General features: G+C 41.6%; 1 protein-coding gene across 6 annotated transcripts in view; it reads left to right on the top strand.

The window, feature by feature from the left end:
• The first annotated feature begins 2,859 nt into the window (after positions 1-2,859).
• fbxo38 (F-box protein 38) overlaps positions 2,860-19,056 on the top strand; it is a 57,929-nt gene continuing 41,732 nt past the window's right edge. The window contains exons 1-8 of one of the 6 annotated variants that reach the window (XM_084352484.1): positions 2,860-2,985; positions 4,564-4,701; positions 9,869-10,058; positions 10,854-10,987; positions 12,135-12,298; positions 16,621-16,786; positions 17,059-17,334; positions 17,488-17,581. In XM_084352484.1, the coding sequence (XP_084208610.1) occupies positions 9,925-10,058; positions 10,854-10,987; positions 12,135-12,298; positions 16,621-16,786; positions 17,059-17,334; positions 17,488-17,581 (968 nt within the window). In that variant the 5' untranslated portion in view covers positions 2,860-2,985; positions 4,564-4,701; positions 9,869-9,924. Of the gene's footprint in view, positions 2,986-4,563; positions 4,702-9,840; positions 10,059-10,264; positions 10,361-10,853; positions 10,988-12,134; positions 12,299-16,620; positions 16,787-17,058; positions 17,335-17,487; positions 17,582-19,056 lie in introns of those variants that run through there. The other 5 variants (XM_084352483.1, XM_084352485.1, XM_084352482.1 and 2 more) reach the window with 5 other exon arrangements.

The raw sequence follows: 19,056 nt of genomic DNA, 5'->3' as shown, positions 1-19,056 counted from the left end.
CAAATAAATGTACACGTTTGATAGATTTGAACCAAAATAGACTTTAATGCATCTCTTCATTCATAATCGTGACATAAGGGTAAGGGGCAGGAACATCTGGTGGCCAACCAGGAAATACTCCGACGGCTAGACCGTCCCATTTAACAACGGTGGACGAGGCCTTCAAGTTCTCTCCGAAGGACCCGGCCTTCGTGGGCCGCAAAGGCCGCGTCCTTGAAGGCTGCAGCCCCTGAATTGAGACACAGCCCATGCATGCTCTCCTCAGCATCTTCTGCATCTGTTTTCCTTTGCATACATTAGCAGTATGACCATATCGCTGACATTTATAGCATCTTAGTGGAGGAGGAACATATTCTCTTACGCTAAAACTCATGTATCCTACCATCATTTTCCCAGGAGGCACCTCATCCTCACCTCTGTAGTAGAACAAATTCACAAATAACTTAACTTTTTCCCCATTTCTAAAGGCCTGGAGCCGTCTAATTCCTGTGACCGTTCCTCCTTTCAGCACTTTCCTGAGCTCCTCCAGGTTTTCTTCAACAGGTATTCCAGTTATCACTCCCCTAGTTCCTCTCCTCGCCCCAACTATCTTTTTTTCCCACTATTTCTTTTTTACATACTGATTGTAGTTTCATTGTTTTATTTCTCTACTCAGTATTCTTGCATTTTACCAACAGACTACCATCACGTAATATCTTCGCCATCGCTATTTCCCCAATTGCCTTTCTAATCCAGCTGTTAGAGTGATTGGACTAACCAATGTTATCTCACTGCCCACTTTAAATTTAAGACTGATCTTAAATTCTTCCGTCATTATCCTTTTCCTGACATCTCTTCCTTCCTCATCCTCCTCTAATGCTCTTATTCTGAAATTCAAGGACATTTTTAAAGAGATTAACATTTTCTGACTTGTTGGTCTTATTATAAATTATTCTTATAAAGTATGGAACGTATGATAACGAATAGACTTGGGGATAAGCTGGAGAATTTTGTTTTTTATTTGTGACTCAGAGTGGTTTTAGGCAGGGACGGTCGACAATGAAACCCCTCAAGGAAGCGTGATAAATCCAGTTATTTTTAATATTCTAGTTAATGGCATGTTTAGTAGAGTGGGGAAAGGATTTGGATTTTCATTATTTGCAGATGATGGGGCTGGAAGCGAGGGAGGAACCTCCCCTACCTGTTTAATCAAATTCAAGGTGCTTTAGAGAAAGTGACTGAGTGGGCAAATTATTGGGGTTTTTAAAATTTCTACAGATAAAACTAAATATATGGTGTTTGGAAATAAGAAAAGTATGCCGTCACAGCAAATACAATTGTACAATAACAATCTTGAAAAAGTCAAGTATTTTAAATTTCTAGGAATGTGGTTGGATGAAAGGATGACAGGGAAAAAACATATTGAAATGGTTTCGTTAAAGTGTGGGAAAATAATTAATGTCCTTAGTTGTGTGGCTGGATCTGACTGGGGGGCTGACAGAGAATCAATGATGAAGATTTACAGAGCAATGATAAGATCAGCTATCGATTATGGATGTATGGTTTATGGATCAGCAATATCTTCAGTGATCAGTAAACTTGACAGAGTCCAAGCACAAGCCCTAAGAGTGTGCTGTGGAGCATTCAGTACAACTCCAACATCAGCGTTATTAATAGAAATGGGGGAGATGCCGTTAGAAATCAAGAGACATAAACTTGGTTTGAGATATTTAATGAAGCTCAAAGGACAAAATGAAATGTTACCAACAAAAAACCTTCTGAGTGAACACTGGGAGTTTATGGGAATATCAAAAAAGACTAAAACTAATTTTGCAGAAAAATTAAAATTTGTGGCGCAGGAAATGGAATTGTGGGTGTTAGTGTATGTCCTCCAGTATGTCATCCAGTTGTTCCATCATGGTTGATTCCAGATCCCATTGTTGACCTAAAGTTGTTGAATAAAAGCAAATCAAGTATGTCAGAGGTTGTAGTAAAAGAGGTAAAAGTCTGGCAGCAACTGTGGGCACTAAGATGGAGATATGGAGATGGATGGATATGCAGTGATTCAGCAGCAACTTTAACTACAATAAAAGAAACTAAATCTAAGTCCAGACCGGATGTAGTTGTAGAAATTTTACAGTCCTGGTTCAGAATTCACAAGGCAGGATATGAGGCGGGGTTTCTTTGGGTTCCAGCACATATGGGTGTGAAAGGGAATGAGGAGGCGTATGAGATGGCAAAGGCGGTGAAGGAGGAAAGAGTACAAATTCATTTACAATATGGGGCACCAGAGTCCACAGAAAGAATAAACAGGTCTCTAAAAGAGAAGTGGCAAAAATCTTGGGAGAAGGAAAGGAAGGGTAGGGCGTACTTTTCAGTGCAGGAAAGTGTAAGTAAAGACAAGTGCACTTTTAGATGTAGTACAAAAGACTTCAAGAATGAGGCTTGGACACTGTGGGCTGAGGAGTGTGCTGGCTCTGATCGGTAAGCATCCTGATGGCAAATGTGAGTGTGGAGTAAAACATGTACTACTCCAGTGCAAAATATACTCCAGTCAAAGAAGGACTCTCTTCAGGAAACTTGGAGCAGATGGAGAAACTGTTTTTAATATGCGCACGCTTCTAAATCAGGATTCTTGGGTTAAAACAAAGAAATTGGTGGACTATCTTCATAAAACAGGATTATACAAAAGGATTTGATGTAGGTCTTGATAGCAAACAGTAGGGGCAGCAATACACCATAGCTGTGTCCAGTCTGCCTAACTGAAGAAGAAGAAGAAGAAGAAGAAGAAGAAGACGACGACGACTTGTTGGTCGACGCCATGGATGTATAGATCCATGGTCGACGCCTGCTTTTTGTCCGAGTGGTGTTGCCCTACCCAGCTGTCCAAAATGGCGGACGCGTTAGCGCATGCGCCACTCACTTCGGTCAGCCACTCACATCGGGCAGAGATGATAACACAGAATGGCGGAAGAACAACACAGCGGCTTTGCTAGAAAAATGCCGGTAGGTTTGCCCCATTACTAAAGGCCTTGTTAAAATTGATACAGCTTTAGTCAGTGTGCTGGCTGTATTGTTTGCTTGTGTGGTTTTGTCTTGGCGTACAATGTTAGCTGCAACAATGCTAACTATTAAGCTAGCTTTGAGAAAACCCCGGCTTAACTTTATATCAAGAAACGTTGAACGAGTTTGACATGTGTGTTGTAATAGGGCTTCTTCACTTTTAACTTTATTTCTCACACTTAATCAAACTTAACTGCCACCTGTTTGTGAAGACGTGTTATATTACTGTGTGTCACATAAATAACGCTCGTTATGTTTGTGTGGTTTTACTCAAAGCTTCCCAGTGACGTAGCTTAACTCTGTATCTTGACATCAGTGAGTTGTATTCCTTTTGTACTTCACGTCAAAGTAACGTGACTGTGTTGTCAACTAAAGGTTCAGGTTCAACTTCCACTGAGAAGTAAACGGTGTTTCGTTTATAAAAGTCTTTGGCTTTAGCTACGTTCACGCTACAGGATTGTAGTCCTCATCATTCACATACCGATGGTTCTTGGAGATTGGCTACAAAAGGCCCAAGAGCTCGTCGACGCCGGCAGGTTAAATATATGGTTGAGTCGCAGAATGTCGGGGAGCAGGAACGAGCTTCAGTTGTTGAGAGCAGACATTCCGCTCCCTTCGCCCTCTCTGCTGTCATCCGCACTGGCTCTCTAAACCCAGTGTTATCATGTATGGAGCGAGCAGCGGACAGTTTCTGTCAGAATATATACACACATGGACGTCATGGCTGAAAAGTCACAGGCACACAGTATTTTTTATGTTAAAAACAATGAAATGAAATAAAATGTTTTAATGGATCCCGCTCTTCTCTCAACACCTGCCCTTTGATTGGTTGGCCTCATTGTTTGCGTTCTCTGTGCTTCATTGAAACTGTTAACTCACACAGTAGCTCCGGTACTGTATGTTTTCGGCAGTTTTTGAGCTGTAATTTTGCTGATGGCACACCAACCTCTTCAGCCTCACTCCCAGTCATCAGCCACTCATCCTCCCGAGCTGCTCTTCACTGTCAGTGTCTCATGGCTCCTTAGTGGAGCAGACAGCTAGCCTGTCAGCTGCACCAAACAAGCCCAGAGACACTGCAGTGGTGCCAGCCAGTCATAGTGGTGTGTTCACTGGCGCAACTACGGCTCATCTGCTGCATCAGCCCTGCCACTGGCTGTGTAAAACAACTGCAACAAAAACAAAAGCACAACCCATTAACACCAGACAGCCACTGAAAATGGTTAGGAAATAGAAAGCTAGATGGCTAATTCTTGTCTCTTTCATAGTCTGATTTAACAGTAAATTAATTGTGGCCCACTGAGCTCCCAACCCCTCTCTGATTGTACAGTTGACTACCAGGTCACCCAGGGTGGTGTGGACACAGGAGGACAGCCAAGAACAGGCACTCAGTCATGATCTCCCTTCCTCTTGTCCTTTGGGCCACAGAAATCTCTGTAACTGTAACTAACATGTTATTTGGCTGTCTGGTGTTAATGGGTTGTGCTTGTGTTTTTCTTGTGGTTGTTTAAAACAAACAATCAGCAGTGGAGCTGATGTAGTGTACTGAGCTGTTGTTGTCGACGGCAGCCCATCTGTCCGCTCCACCAGAGACACTGCAAAAGTAAAAAGAGGAGTGATGCCTACAGGAGCAGCAGAAGACCGAGAGAGAGGCCCGAAGAGGTCAGTGTGTTGACCTACAAAACTGCAGCTCAAAAACTGCAGAAAACATATATTAACAGAGCTTCTGTGTGAGTTAACAGTTGTAGTCAAGCACAATAATCGCAACCAATGAAGCCAACCAATCAGAGCTGGAGTAGGGCTTGGTCTTGAAGTTGAGTGGGATCCTTAATTACGTGTAAAGGAATGATCTCAAGCAGCTAATGGCTTGAACACATTACACAACTTTCAAAGTCGTCTGATTGCTGTTCTGTTCACACTACACAATTTTGTGCCTTGTAGTTGGGAGTCTAGAGGGCGTTGTGGTTTCCACACTACATGACAGGGGGTCACACACTGCAAGATCACACACATGAGATGTGACATGGGAATGATGCGGTCCAAACAGTCCAAGTTGTTTGTGCGATGATTTGCATCTTTCTCCATGGCAAACTGTATTTTTGCTACTTTCAATCCACAAGGGAGATCTCTTTCATGAGGCTGTCATCTTTTCGGGGGGCAGGCTCTCAGGCAGCACATACATAGATGCAGACCTGCTCTGATGACAATGAGCTCTAAAGTTTTGTTAAATTTCACAAGAGGCTCTTCGCATTTGGGTGAAGGGTGCTCTCATTAGGATTTTTGTGGCTGATCACTGATCATTGGAAGCAGGATTGGCTGATACCAGGGCTGGGCGATATGGCCTGAAATCAATGTCACGATATATTGAGCAACTCACCTCGATAACGATAAATGAACGATAAGTAAACCCCCCCCCCCCCCCCCCCCCCCCCGACGCCAAAAAAAACAAAAAAGGAACTGTTATGAACAAGAATGAATGAAAAAACTATTGCAAATAACACTGCCATGTGACAGGTGACAACTTTAAACTCTTTTAAACAAATAAGAGCACTGATGAAGAAGAGTAGGAGGGGCTTGAACAGGGCACTTCAGAAAGGAGCAGCAGACTTGGTATCCTGACCTGTTTACTCAGACTAGTGTTGTAGATGTGAGTCTGACTCGTGGCTGCATGTGATCACTCTACTCTACACACCAGTGTTTACTCCAGGTTCTTGCTAAGAAACACTAGCATGTTTACCATTTCAGGCTTCAGGCAGGATCTGAGGCAACAATGTTTCCTCCAGAGCTGAAAAAAACACTTTTAAGATTCACTGTAGTTTCGTTTCCAGGTCAAACTCATTTACAATGGAGGTGCACGGGTCAACTTTTCTGTAGCATCAAAATCACTATTTTTAATCCCCGATCCGCGATGTAACATGGAGCTTTCTCCTTCATGTTACGCCGCACTCGGGGATCGATGCATCTCGCCTGGCAGGACGGCTAAGCTAACGTGAGTTGTTCAAAAACCTTCTTTTTAGCAAACTTTGTGTACACAAACGATGTTCTCAGTGCTCGTGTTCATGTGTAGAGACCCTGGTGATGCTACGAGCAGAGTTTCATGTTGTGTCGAGTCTTCTTAGGGTTTTAAAAATAGCGATTTTGGTGCTACAGAAAAGTTGCCCCGTGCACCTCCATTGTAATTGAGTTTGACCTGGAAATGAAACTACGGTGAATCTTAAAAGTGGCTTTTTCGTCGTAATTATGCTTTTACACAAAGGTTTGACTCGTGTTCATTCAAAAAATAAGCCAAGGTTGCATTTTGGCAACAGTTACACATGAACATACTGGCAGCCTACACACAGCCAACCAAGACAAAAACAACTTTTTTTTTTTTTTAAACACCGAATATACCGACATGAGCAAAATGACGTTGGTTATCGTCGTAATTTCGGTATCGGTAAATTTTCGGTTTATCGCCCAGGCCTAGCTGATACCGATCACCAATTGAATCGATGTTTCTTCACTTCATTTAGTCATCTATAGTTGTTATTTATTAGTTGCATAGTTTCACCACCAATAAAATGTTCAGGAAATGGATAATTACATTTATTTTATATTAGTTCAAAGGAGTAAGTTTAAAACAAAGCGAAAAGTTCTCTGTAAACTTAAACAAAACAGAAAAAGAATTTAGAAAAAGGAAATAGAACAGACAATATAGGAAAAATTATTTGTCTCAGTCTTTGTACAGAGGTCTCTGTGCCCTGAAGCCACTACTCCACCACCTGATCACTGCTTGTACCTGGTGACATCAGACTGATGAAATGTACACTAATGCAAAGTGTCTATAACTCCAAACTCTGAGTACTTTCACTTATAAACTGTACTCAGCTAAAGTACTTCAGTACATCTGTTTAGTGTAAACTTGTTGTGTTGTCACATTTAACTGCAGTTCACAGTTTAACACTTCACGTTCCTTTGAACAGAAACTCTCAGTCCTGCTGTGTATGTTTAGCTCGGCTCATTAGCTAAATCAGCTGTTAGCTTCGTTTGTCGTAACCTGCAGGGCTAGAAACAAACGGCATCGCTTCGTCCTCCCACTTTGGGATGATAGAAAATGTACTTATTCCAAACACACAATCCCAAATGATACATTGAACTGAATACTTCTGAGTACACTGATTACAATGGAGCATGTCTTCTCCTGCTGTTACCATAGTGATCTCTCTCTCCACAGTGTTGTGTGAGCGCTAGCTTGCTGGCCTTTCAGTGTGGGACCTAATGTTGAAAGAATTGTTCTGTGGTACCAGTCCATCTACTCCCTCAGTCACAAATGGCTTTCTGGCAGGACCTTGCAAATATGTTGCACTGGTTAAACCAAGAGGGCACCGAAAATCCGTACTGATATTGGCAGGAGGAAAGCTAGTTAGCTGCTAGCTAGCAGCTGGTGAGCAGCAGGGTCCTGCGCTGTGTGTGGCATTTTAACTGCACACAGAAAAACTTGTGTGTTTATCTGATCAGCTTTTCTGATCGGGCTCTATAGACACCACCGATCAAACTTTTTATCACCCATATTGGCCGATAATCTTCGATGCCTGATCAGCTGGAGCACCTTTAGTATCAACATGTGTTCTGAGTGATCCGATCACAAGTGGCCAGCTTTAGGTTGATCAGTTCACACCTAAATATTTTTTTCATGAAGTAATTCTCCACTCCTTAACAGTCTCTGAAATGACTGAGACGAATTTGGCGATGATATCAGAGCGCATCTTGCCATCGTGACTCTAACATTTGCCAGTAGGTCCTTGTTAGCATCTTATGTCGATGGCGACTGTGGCTCAGGAGAGTATTGGCTTGGTGCAGCCTGCTTTTCCCGTGTCGGGTCTGCCTTGACAAGTCATCCTAATGTTTGCACTTTAACAGTATAACTGTCTAACTACAAATGTGCACGGTTATAGAGACTAGAGCTGGGAATCTTATATTAACTTGCAAAAAATTATGATATAAAGTCACATTTCAGAGGAGCTACCATGAAACACCTAAGTCCTCTCTGCTCCGCAGCGCCCCCCATAAGTCAAACATTCTATAGAAATCTAATCAGTCCCCTTAAAGTAAGAGACCAGTTGTCTTTCCACACAAAGAAAATAAGAGTGCAAAGTATCCCCTTTCTTCCAAAACCCACCTCTTAGACTATAAAACACATGCTGACTTGGGCTTTCCCTCTGGTTCTTGTCTCCATTTGTGAAGCCCCCTCCTGCTTGGCCATGCAGCCAACAGGCATTTTTGAGTATTGGCTGTTTTTATGCCCCTGTGCCGGTGATAAACATGGGCGGAGACATTATGTTTTTGGGTTATCTGATTCATGTCAACGTGATATCTCAAGAATGCCTTGAGGGAATTTCGTCAAATTTGGTACAAATGTCCACGAAGACTCCAGGAAGAACTGATTAGGTTTTGGTGACCAAAGATCAAAGGTGAAGGTCATTGTAACCTCATGGTGTTCCAGTCTCGTGAACATGATATGTCAGAAATGCATAGAGGGAACCTCTTCAAAAAATTTGATACAAATGTTTACTATGACTAAGGATGAACTGGTTACAATTTAGAAGCCAAGGGTCAAGATCAGTGTGACCTCACCAAACACATTTATAGCCATAACTCAAGAATTCATTCAAGTACAATACAATTTGACATACAAATGACCAATAGGATAAAAGGATTAAGTTATGACATTTGCTATTCAAAAAGTCGTAGGTTAAATGCACTGTGACATCATAATATCCTGCAATTTTTTTTTTTGCCATTATTCAATGGCACAGCTCTGCAACTGGACTAGTGTGCGGACTGGAGGCACACAACCACAATGCGGTAATTGCAGTTGATTTATAACTGAGTGCTAAACAAAACTCTCGCCTACCATTTTTCCTGGTAGTTGTCACTTGGCTGTCACACTGGCGACCTAGGAACACTGGGTCTGCATCACTGTGCTCAGTGCTTTTTAGGAAGTTCACCTCATCAGCCCATCCTTCACACACCAGAAAAGTAGGAACTAACCATCATTTATACATTCTGTCTGAAAGGTGATGCAGAGCTAATTCTAAAACGATCTTTGCCTTTATTGATCTTACTGAACTATTCCCCTTATTGCAGTTTTTGGCTCGTTTTTGATAACATTCATTCATTTATTCCATCAGCAATACCTAAATTTAACATTCATTCATGCCTTATCATTCATCTATTCTAGTTGTATCTATATGGAAATATGTTTGTGTATGTGTGTGATCATCCCTGTCCCTTAGTAGTTCAATAAATATTATGAATTTATTTTCTGTGTTTTCCTTTATGACAGAGATGGAGGTCAGTGTAATCGGAATTTCACACCTTTCAGATGTAACACTGATTCGTTTGATTTGATTAATTTTCCTCCTAATTAATTAATTAATCAATGGAGGTGGTGCCTCTTTAAACGGGTGCTTAATAATATTTCACATATCTTGTGAACGCTACATGTGTCATTTGTCCTGCTATAAAACTGCATGTGTTGGTGATATGGTTTCAAATTGGCCTCATCAGTTGCAGCTTGCAGTTTGTTAACATATAATAAAGGGGGGTGTTGTCTGACGAAAGACTTCAGTGGAGGATGGTGTCTCATACCTCCTCCTGGTAGGCTCATTATTCCTCTTAACAAAATAAATGAATAGAGACAGGATCAATTCAGTGAAGACACATGGAATAAGGCATGAAAAGCAGCCTCTGTCTTTGTCATTTTCCCACACTCCCATTAACCATTAACTCCCATTTTCCTCTTTGTGATGTGTTGTCCAGAACTGACGTTCATGGAAATTGTCTCCAGGCTGCAGGAGGAAGGAAGTGTGTGTATGTAAAAGCCTGAGCAGTGACACACCAGTGATGGGTCCTCGAAGGAAGGCCTCTAAACTCCAACCTGTAGGAGGTAGCGGTGAAGGTCAACTTGTCCTGAGACCCAATGAGTCCAAAGACTACATCAATGAGCTGTCACATGAAGTCCTCTGTCATATATTCAGGTACACTGCCCTACAGCATATTTTCTTTGGCTGGGTGGGATTCTCCAATGTGTGTTTTCACCTCTGCCAAGGAGGTTATGTTTCCACTCCGGTCTGTTTGTTGGTTGATTTATCAACAGGATCACACAAAAACTACTGATTGGATTGGAATGATTGCAGATCATTGCGAGATGGAACACTTTTCCACATTTTCGTTAATTTCTCAGGGAATAATGCACAGATCTTGATGAGAAAATCAGCTGTATTAAGGTGGCTAGTGTCTGTGAGTGAGTACAAAAGAAGACTGTTGGGCCTTGGGAGAGGTATGTGCTTTACTGAGTAGACTATTCTAGTTTGTTAGTTGGTTGGTTTGTCAGCAGGACTACACAAAAACTACTGAAAGGATTTCCAAGAAACTTGAATGGAGGATGGGGTTTGGTGCGCATCTGGATAAAGGGACGGATCAATGATTTTTTTTTTCTCTGCAGTGAAATCACAGTTGGAAAAAAGTCCAACACAGTACAAAATGTTTATTTTTCCTTTTATTTAAAAATATTTCTCTGATATACCTGAAAAATGAAGGTACATCACATCGATGCGGAAATGATATCCAAGTCCAATGTTCTCTTAAAGCAGTCCTGCTCACAGCTACCACAGTATGAAGAATCTCTGATGGTTGATAAATGCATATCATGTAGAGGTATATACGTATATCGTTGTGTGACCCAACCCTACCATAGTTGCCTAAGAGTGACACCTTCACCTAACCCTAAGGGGCAAAACATGTGAAAGTTTAAACATTGTTTGGTTTTGTAGGTACCTTCCCATGAAGGACATCATGTGTATGGAGTGTCTGTCCAGAAAACTTCGAGAAGCTGTAACTCTATACCTTCGAGTGGTCAAGGTAGTGGATCTATGTGCTGGTCGCTGGTGGGAGTATATGCCTTCAGGTAAGGACTCACAGCACAACCAGTGCATCCCAAGAAACAAAGAACAAAGTGCAAGATCAGTGCTACAGTATAACTGTTTAGAGTTTTTTATAAATTACATTAGGAAGTTCTATCATGTGATTTGGATCACCTTCTGTAAAGATGTTTTTTTAAGGCTATTGTGAAAGATGGTAATGACTCTGCTATCCTGACTGCTAGTTAGTTAATTCTACCACTCTGGGACCAGAAGAGAGAACAGCTTTGATGGAGATGAAATTACAGGGTACCAGCGTGACCTGGGGTCCGTCAAGAGGCAGAAGTGCACAATGGTGGTGCTGGAGTGTAGCTTTGAGAACAAAAAAGCAAAGCAGTTTGGGAAAACTTCATTTGGTTAACAGCAGCATTCTGGACTAGCTGTAGGGGTCCTGATGGTGTGGTGTGGAGGGAATTGCAGTGGTATCTAATAAGAGAAACACCTGCAGGTCAGTATATATGGACCAGTTAACTATTTACATATAGTATATCAGCTTATTTCACTGTTCCATTAACGCAAAGCTGAGATATTTGTGCTCTTTGTGAATGGTACCATAAATGGAAACATAAAACAGAATCCCTATATTATTATGTTGATGCTACATATTTAGTAGGAACCCTTGTTTTTTTTCCATGACATAAGTAGTAGCTTTCTTGCTGTGATTAGGCAGTAAGAGAGGAATTTTTTTTAGGCTTTGGTGAGTGCTCTTAAAACTTCAGATACTCTCAAGAATATTTAATAAAGGTTCTGGGTCTAGTGAAGTATTAATAATTTTTGACATGTTCTTTGAGATATCAGACCCAAAAGGTGCAACAATGCATGCGGGGCATGAGACAAAGCTATAAAAAAATAGTTGCATCTGAGAAATTACATTTAACAAACGTGGAGGATATGTTTATGCTGTGTATTTTTACCTTAGGGTTTTAGAGTTGTGTCGTATTGTATGTATATAGTATGTAATAAGCAGTTTAGAGATTAGATTTTGCAGCTGTGAGAAGGTTCCAAGTGTTGATGTAGATCTTGAACAATGATTCCTGTGTGGCTGCATCCATTAAATTGGATGGAGTGAATGTGTTTTTTATTTTTTTCACATACTGAGAAAAGGTTTTAACTGTGTTGTGTTTCTTGGTAAAGGCTTTACGGACAACAGCTTTCTGCTCCTTTTGAAGAAAATGCCAGATCTGGAGCAGCTGTATGGTCTCCACCCACGATACCTGGAGAGGAGAAGAGTCAGAGGCTACGAGGCTTTCAGTATACCTGGAGTCCTGGAGGCGCTACAAGCCTGTCCCAGTCTGCTGGTCAGTATGTAGTGTGAGAATGATATCCTGTTGCGGAGATGTCATGGCAGAGACTCAGCATATTTTTTTTATTACATGACTATTTGGATACAAACATTTACCTGCCAGCATAGCGGAGAGCCTTAGGAACTTTACTAAAAAAAATATGCCCATATGTGGCGCTTGGCAGACAGTTTTTTTTGGCTCCCACATATTTGCGCAACTACATTTGCACGAGTTGTAGAAATTGTGTACGAGAGACAACAAGGCACATTATGTATCTGCAAGAAGCTGATAGTCAACTCCAACTCCAACTCAACTCCAGACCTTGAGAAGCTCTAACATAGAACCAATAACATGCAGGCTAACTAACAACTGTATGAGGTGACCCCAATTAGGGCTGGGGCGACACGTCGACGTCATCGATTACGTCGACGCAAAAACTGTATGGCGATGCGTCAACAGACCACAACAAAAAATGGCGGCAGCGAGTAGCAGCAGCAGCAGCAACGCCAGTAGCCCTTTTCACACAGACGCCGCATTATCGCCGCAGCGGCGGTTTGCCAATTCTCCGCCATTGGTTGTTCACACAGACCCGAGCAGTTCCGGCGTAAAAGACGAACCAGAGTGTAATTCACACAGATAGCCGGCGCCGCAGCTCCAAAAGAGGCGTGACGATACGCGTCATGGTGATGACGTGTGTTTTTTTCAACGTGTTTCCCTGGTGTCCTCCTGTTAATCTAAACATGTACCTGCTGACTGTTTATAATCATATGGATGCTGTTATAATATGTTGTGATGAGATCCTGACCCACCAAACATCCTGGAAAGTGACAAAGTTACGTTTTTCTCTAAATTACATAATTACATAATCACCATCAGTAAACTGGACGCTGTCTGACTCTGTCACTTGCGGGGAGAGAGGCTGTTTTCTGGGGGAAAGTTCACTGAAGTCTCGGTGGAGGACTGACCGTCCCGGTGATTTTTTTTCACCGTGACAAACACTTGGTGAGTTAAAGTTTTTTGCCGGGGACAGACGCTGTTTTTCGGGCAGAAATGTGACGAAGAGTCGGTCGGACCAGACAGACACTTCTCCATGAATAACTGCGGTATTATTTTCCTTACATAAGTTGCCAAAGACACGAGCAGTTACTACGTTACTGTTGTTTGGTCCTGTAACGTTGCTTTGTGGGACATTTATCTATATTTTGTTGAGTGATGGACCTGTTTAGTTATCACACAGTGAACACCATCAGATCGACACGCCCTCGCTCTGCGCCGCCGGCTTATCCGTTCACACTGGTTCGGTTCACCATTATTGTGCCTTTGATACCTCCGGAGGTGGAGGGAAATTTTACCCCTCGCCGCATCTGAAACTTTCACACAGAGGCGGATGCCGAGAATTGGTGCAGGATCCCCGCATGCAAATGGCAGTGTGAATGGGGCTACTGAGTCAGCTGACGCTGAACTCGGCAAAAAAAACCCACGTATTTCGAAGGTATGGGACTATTTTACAGTAAAAGGGAGCAACTCTGTTGTTTGTCAGCTTTGTAAAATGGAAATGGCCTATCATAAAAGCACGACGGCTATGCACCAGCACCTCAAAGTGCTGAAAGACATGAGGCCGCTTGCTATTCATTACTTGAATTTTATTTTGGAATTTGATAATTAAGAGCAATAAAAATTTATTGGAATGAAGAAATTTGTGTTTTTTCATCGAGATACATACATTAGCATATGTAAATTGCTATATAGGTCAAATTATGGGGAAATAATCGCTAATCGAATTGAAAAATTAATCTCTTGCAACATAAAAGGTAGCTTTCAATAAACATGAAAGTAAAATATCAATGAAGACATTACTGTTTGTTTTATTCAACAGTCATTTTAACAGGATTTAAGTATATCAAAACACTAAATAGCTTATTGAAAAGGGTCAAATAAGGCCGTCAGTGGTCGGACCATCCGACGGGGGGGTGGGGGGGTCGCGGTAATTTGAACACTGTACAATTAGCGCGATATAGCGCATTTATCCATGCGCCTGTGTGTGTGCGTGCCTGCCCGCACCCGAGAGAGGCGGCAGGTGGAGGGGCTAACTGGCAGAGATTGAGAGATGGTGAAACGCTGTTTTTTTTGTTATTTTTTTTAAAAAAGCCGCCAACTCCTCCATTTGGCTTTCTGCCATGGCCCTCCATGCGGCTACCGCTACACACATAAACAAGGAGGCGGGTAAGAAAGCGCGTCACTGCCCGTAATTTGCTATGATTGGTCGGTCAGGTTGACGACGTAATACGTTTGGTGCGTCGGTGCATCAGCATAGAACTGCAATATATAGAATGTGCCCTAGACGATCCCTACGATCTCTGCACTTTGGCAGATCGTCTACACATTCTAATCCTTCACGATCTAATATCGTCATATCGCACACCCCTAGTCTCAAGTAAGTCCCAAGTCATTTTTTCTTTGCCAACTCAGGTTAAGTCATTTGATATTTGGAAAAGGAATGGCACAGGCAATATCCTCGTCCTCACTTTGGCCTATCAGATCATATTTCCCTGCTTCTTCTTCCTATAAAAGACCTTCTTATTAAAAGGGTTAAACCATCAGTTAAAAGAACTTGGGGCAGGATTTGTGAAAAAATAAACACGCATTTTAAGTTTTTTAATGCTAATGGGTGATGAAGCGTTCAAAACCAAAAAGAATGAGCCCACCCACATATCTCTCCATTGCCTTGAACAGGCTGTGTGCTGCATAATGTACTGCAATTCGTGGTCCGAATTTCCCGCGCAGTCTTGCGGACATGACGTCAGATGATGCTGAATGCACGTCCTTGGATACGGGAAGAAGACAAGCGCGGTGGACCCAAACTAGTGTTTTGGTAGTAATGGATTCTGCTACGGCCAGCAAACGACCCACCACCACACAAAGTCCACTAAAGAGTCATACTAAGAAGAAAATGAAGGTTTTATCAGCGGCATGTCGTGAGTCGAAGCGAAATTACGACCAAAGCCGGGCTGGCACCCGAATACACATTGGATATGCGTTCGGCTCATGGAGGCAGCTTCAACTTGAATTGGGACTGAAAACGGATGCTGACATGGCTCATTTCCTCGTAACCAGGTAAGAAAACGGGTCATGTTTAGAGCTTGATTTGAAAATCATATGAGATCACCGGGGAACCGGAGTGACCTTACGTGCAAAGTAGCGTTAGCTGCAAACACTGAGTAGTTACAGACTGCGCATTTTCCACGGTCCTTTAGTCTGAAACCGAATAGTTAGAAATATGTCCCTTTTTATATATGGGACCGAAAGCCCAACCTGTTATCCGGGAGGTGACGTTAGCAGCTGGATGTAGCCACAGGCTAATGGTTTGTTTGCGTCTGTGTAGTAACATTAGCCGCTTACACACAGCAATCCCGTATCAGAGGCGATATTTTTGTCCCCCAATATGCCGTCTTTGCTTCCCCCTGTGCCTTTCAGACCGTAACGGTAAATCGCCGCGCTTGTGTGTCACTACACACAGCGAGCCTGCTGCTTCGTGTGCGTAGGGGATAAGGCATCAGCTGCACTGCTGTGAAGAGTTCATGTGTGCTACCGCGCCGGCTTGGCTGATGGCTGCAGTTTCCCTAACAGCCGCAATGGCCATTGTGTGACTATTGAGTCTTATTTCTTGATCCTGCCCCAAGTTCCTTTAAGGTCTATTTTGAGTACAGAGACTTTGCAAATGTTCAGGAATACTACCATTCAGGATAACAAAGTCAAACTTGAGGAATATACATCTTCAGCGACATCATATAAGCAAATGTGTTGATGATGGAGGTGATCACAAACACAGTCAGATCATTCCCCAACCAGAAGGCCTGGGTGAATGGAGAGATGAGGGCTGTATCCAGAGCCCAAAAAAAGCTGCCCTATGGGCACTAAAGATATGTGGCAGGTGATTCAAAATGTCACAGGGTACCGCACGCCGTGTCTTGTGTGGTAAAATGGTTCTCAAATCAGTGAATTAATCTTCTTTAATAATCGTGATTACAATATCAATCAAAATAATCGTGATTATGATTTTTGCCATAATCGAGCAGCCCTAATGTACACATGTATATTCCCCCCAATTCTCTCTCTCTTATTCTTTCTCTTTCATCATTTCTTTTTGTATTGCTCTGTGGCTTATGATGGTACTAGATTTTCCCAAAGCTTTCCACTGCATGATGTGGTCGTCCTTTCTGTCACTACAACTCAGGAAAATCCATCCACTGGGAGAACTCCAAGATGGTTTGAATGGAAAAAAAGCTTGTAAGTGGACCCTGACTTGAGATTTCTAATCTTATTTGACCTCATTTCAGGGTGTTGAGACATCCCATCTAGAGCTGGTGGAAGCCGTATGGAACTACATGCCTCAGGTTCATATACTGGGAAAGTTCCGCAACCGCAATGGGGCTTTTCCCATTCCTGCTGAGAACAAACTGACCATCCCCATAACTGCAAAGATCCAGACCCTACATCTAGTAGGTATGTAGGAACATCACTGCAACACTGAATGTTTCTGCTACTGCCTCCACATTAAAGCTGAAATACAATAGAGTAAACGAATCAGAAACACTGGATTCAAGTCAACTTTTTCCTTGTTAGTGCATGGGTTTGTGATGAATTCGCAGAGTACAGAGTTCGCATATACAGAGTGTTCCTGTCAGTTCAGAAGTCCCTTGAGGTCATACTGTGCTCTAGTTTCAGAAATACCATAGCTCTATTTATGTACTTCATATAGTGTTTGTTTGTTGTAGGTGTGAATGTCCCAGAGATCCCCTGTGTGTCCATGCTGCGCCACCTTTATCTGAAGTGGGTCCGTCTCACCAAACCACAGCCCTTTAAGGACTTTCTGTGTGTGAGCCTGAGAACCTTTGTCATGCGGAACTGTGCGGGGCCAACAAACTCCCTCAAATATGTTCCCCTGGTTACTGGTTTAGCATCGGCACGAAACCTGGAGCAGCTGGAGTTGGTGAGAGTTCCCTTCCTGGGAGGGCTGATCCAACATGTAGTGGAGGACAGCTGGAGGTCAGGTGAGGAGAGCACGTATTTATAAACAGCCCTAAGTATTGGTTTTACCAGATGAGTGATTTAGTGACTTGTTATAGAGTTGTAGTTATACTGAAAATACTAGTTAGTAGGATTAATTCATTGTTTTGTTTAATGCTGTTAATGTGTACTTTTAGGTGGATTTCGAAACCTCCACACCATTGTGTTTGGAGCCTGCAAAAATGCTCTAGAAGTGGACTTGGGCTACCTCATCATCACTGCTGCTCGCAGGTGCTCAGCCAGTCATCAGTTCCTGAAGTCGACTAAGAAAAAGACTTGTTCCTATACAGCTTCTGTGGAAAACACAAGTTGTATATGAACAAGTCCTTTTTATAACATTACTTAATGTTATAATTAGGGCTGTCAATCGATTTTAAAATATTTAATTGCGATTAATCGTGATTAATTGCAAATTAAACGCATCTGTTAAACGCTGTTAAGAGGAATTTGCGTTTGCGTGTTATTATCGTGTTAACTTTGACAGCCCTAGTTATAATGGTTAAATGTAGACTCATATGAATCCAACACTTGTCTTTCTGCTTAAATTTTTTCATTCCCAAAGGAGATTTTAAGCATTAATTTGTTACAATCCATGTTTTGGCACCTACTCTTTGCCAAGAAAATCCATGCATTCATTGCCTCATGCAGTACGATACATCTCCTCTGCACAGAGTTGACCACGTTGTTGGCCTGTGGAATGTTGGTCCACTCATCAATGGCTGTGCAAAGTTTCTGGATAATGGCAATAACTGTTACACGTTGTATACGTAGATCCAGAGTACTCAAACATGCTCAAGTGGAGGGATTGTCTTGGCAAAGGAGAAGTGTTCACTAAGATGGATTTTAAGAAATTTGTGCTCAAAATCTGAGAGAAATAATTATTTTGTGTGCATAAAAACATTTGAAGTATTTTATATCATCATATGAAAAATGAACAAGAAAAACAAGTGTTGAATTTATATTTTTATCGCGAGTACATTGTGGTGATTTTTGTTAACATTCAAGTAATATAAAACATAACATGTTTTTAACTTCACCTAATAAGCAGAAGCAGAAAAGGTTGTCAATGCAAACTACTATTGCAATGGCTTAATGTGGGACCGACATAAATACAGTCGTAGTCAAGAGATTACATACACTTGTAAAGAACATGTATATCATGGCAGTTTTCAGTTCCACTGATTTCTACAACCGTCATTTTTCTGTGATGGAATGAGTGGAACACATACTACTTTGTCACAAAATCATTCATGAAGTTTGATTCAGTAATGAAGTCATTATGCAGGTGCATCTCAAAAACATTGAATATCATGGAACCGTAATTTAATTCAAAAAGTGAAACTTTCATATATTCTTAATTCATTACACATAAAGTGAAATATTTCAAGCCTGTTTTTGTTTTGATTTTGATGATTATGGTTTACAGCTCATGAACATCAAAAGTAAATGCACATACTTTTCAGAAGGTTGACATTTCTGTATTATAAATCCTTTTTTGATTGGTCTTATTTCAATATTCTAATATTTTGAGCTACTGGATTTTTGATTTTCATGAGCTGTAAGCCATAATCATCAAAATTAAAACAACAAAAGCCTTGATATATTTCACTTTGTGTAATGAATCTAGAATTTATGGAAGTTTCGCTTTTTTAATTAAATTATGGAAAAACGTTCAACTAAATTTGTTCGCATCCTGGCATGGACTT

This window comes from Pagrus pagrus (assembly GCF_965226575.1).
Source record: "Pagrus pagrus genome assembly, chromosome: 5".
NCBI lineage: Eukaryota > Metazoa > Chordata > Actinopteri > Spariformes > Sparidae > Pagrus > Pagrus pagrus.
The sequence above is the reverse complement of the archived record's forward strand: the minus strand, read 5'-3'. Positions and strand labels throughout refer to the sequence as shown.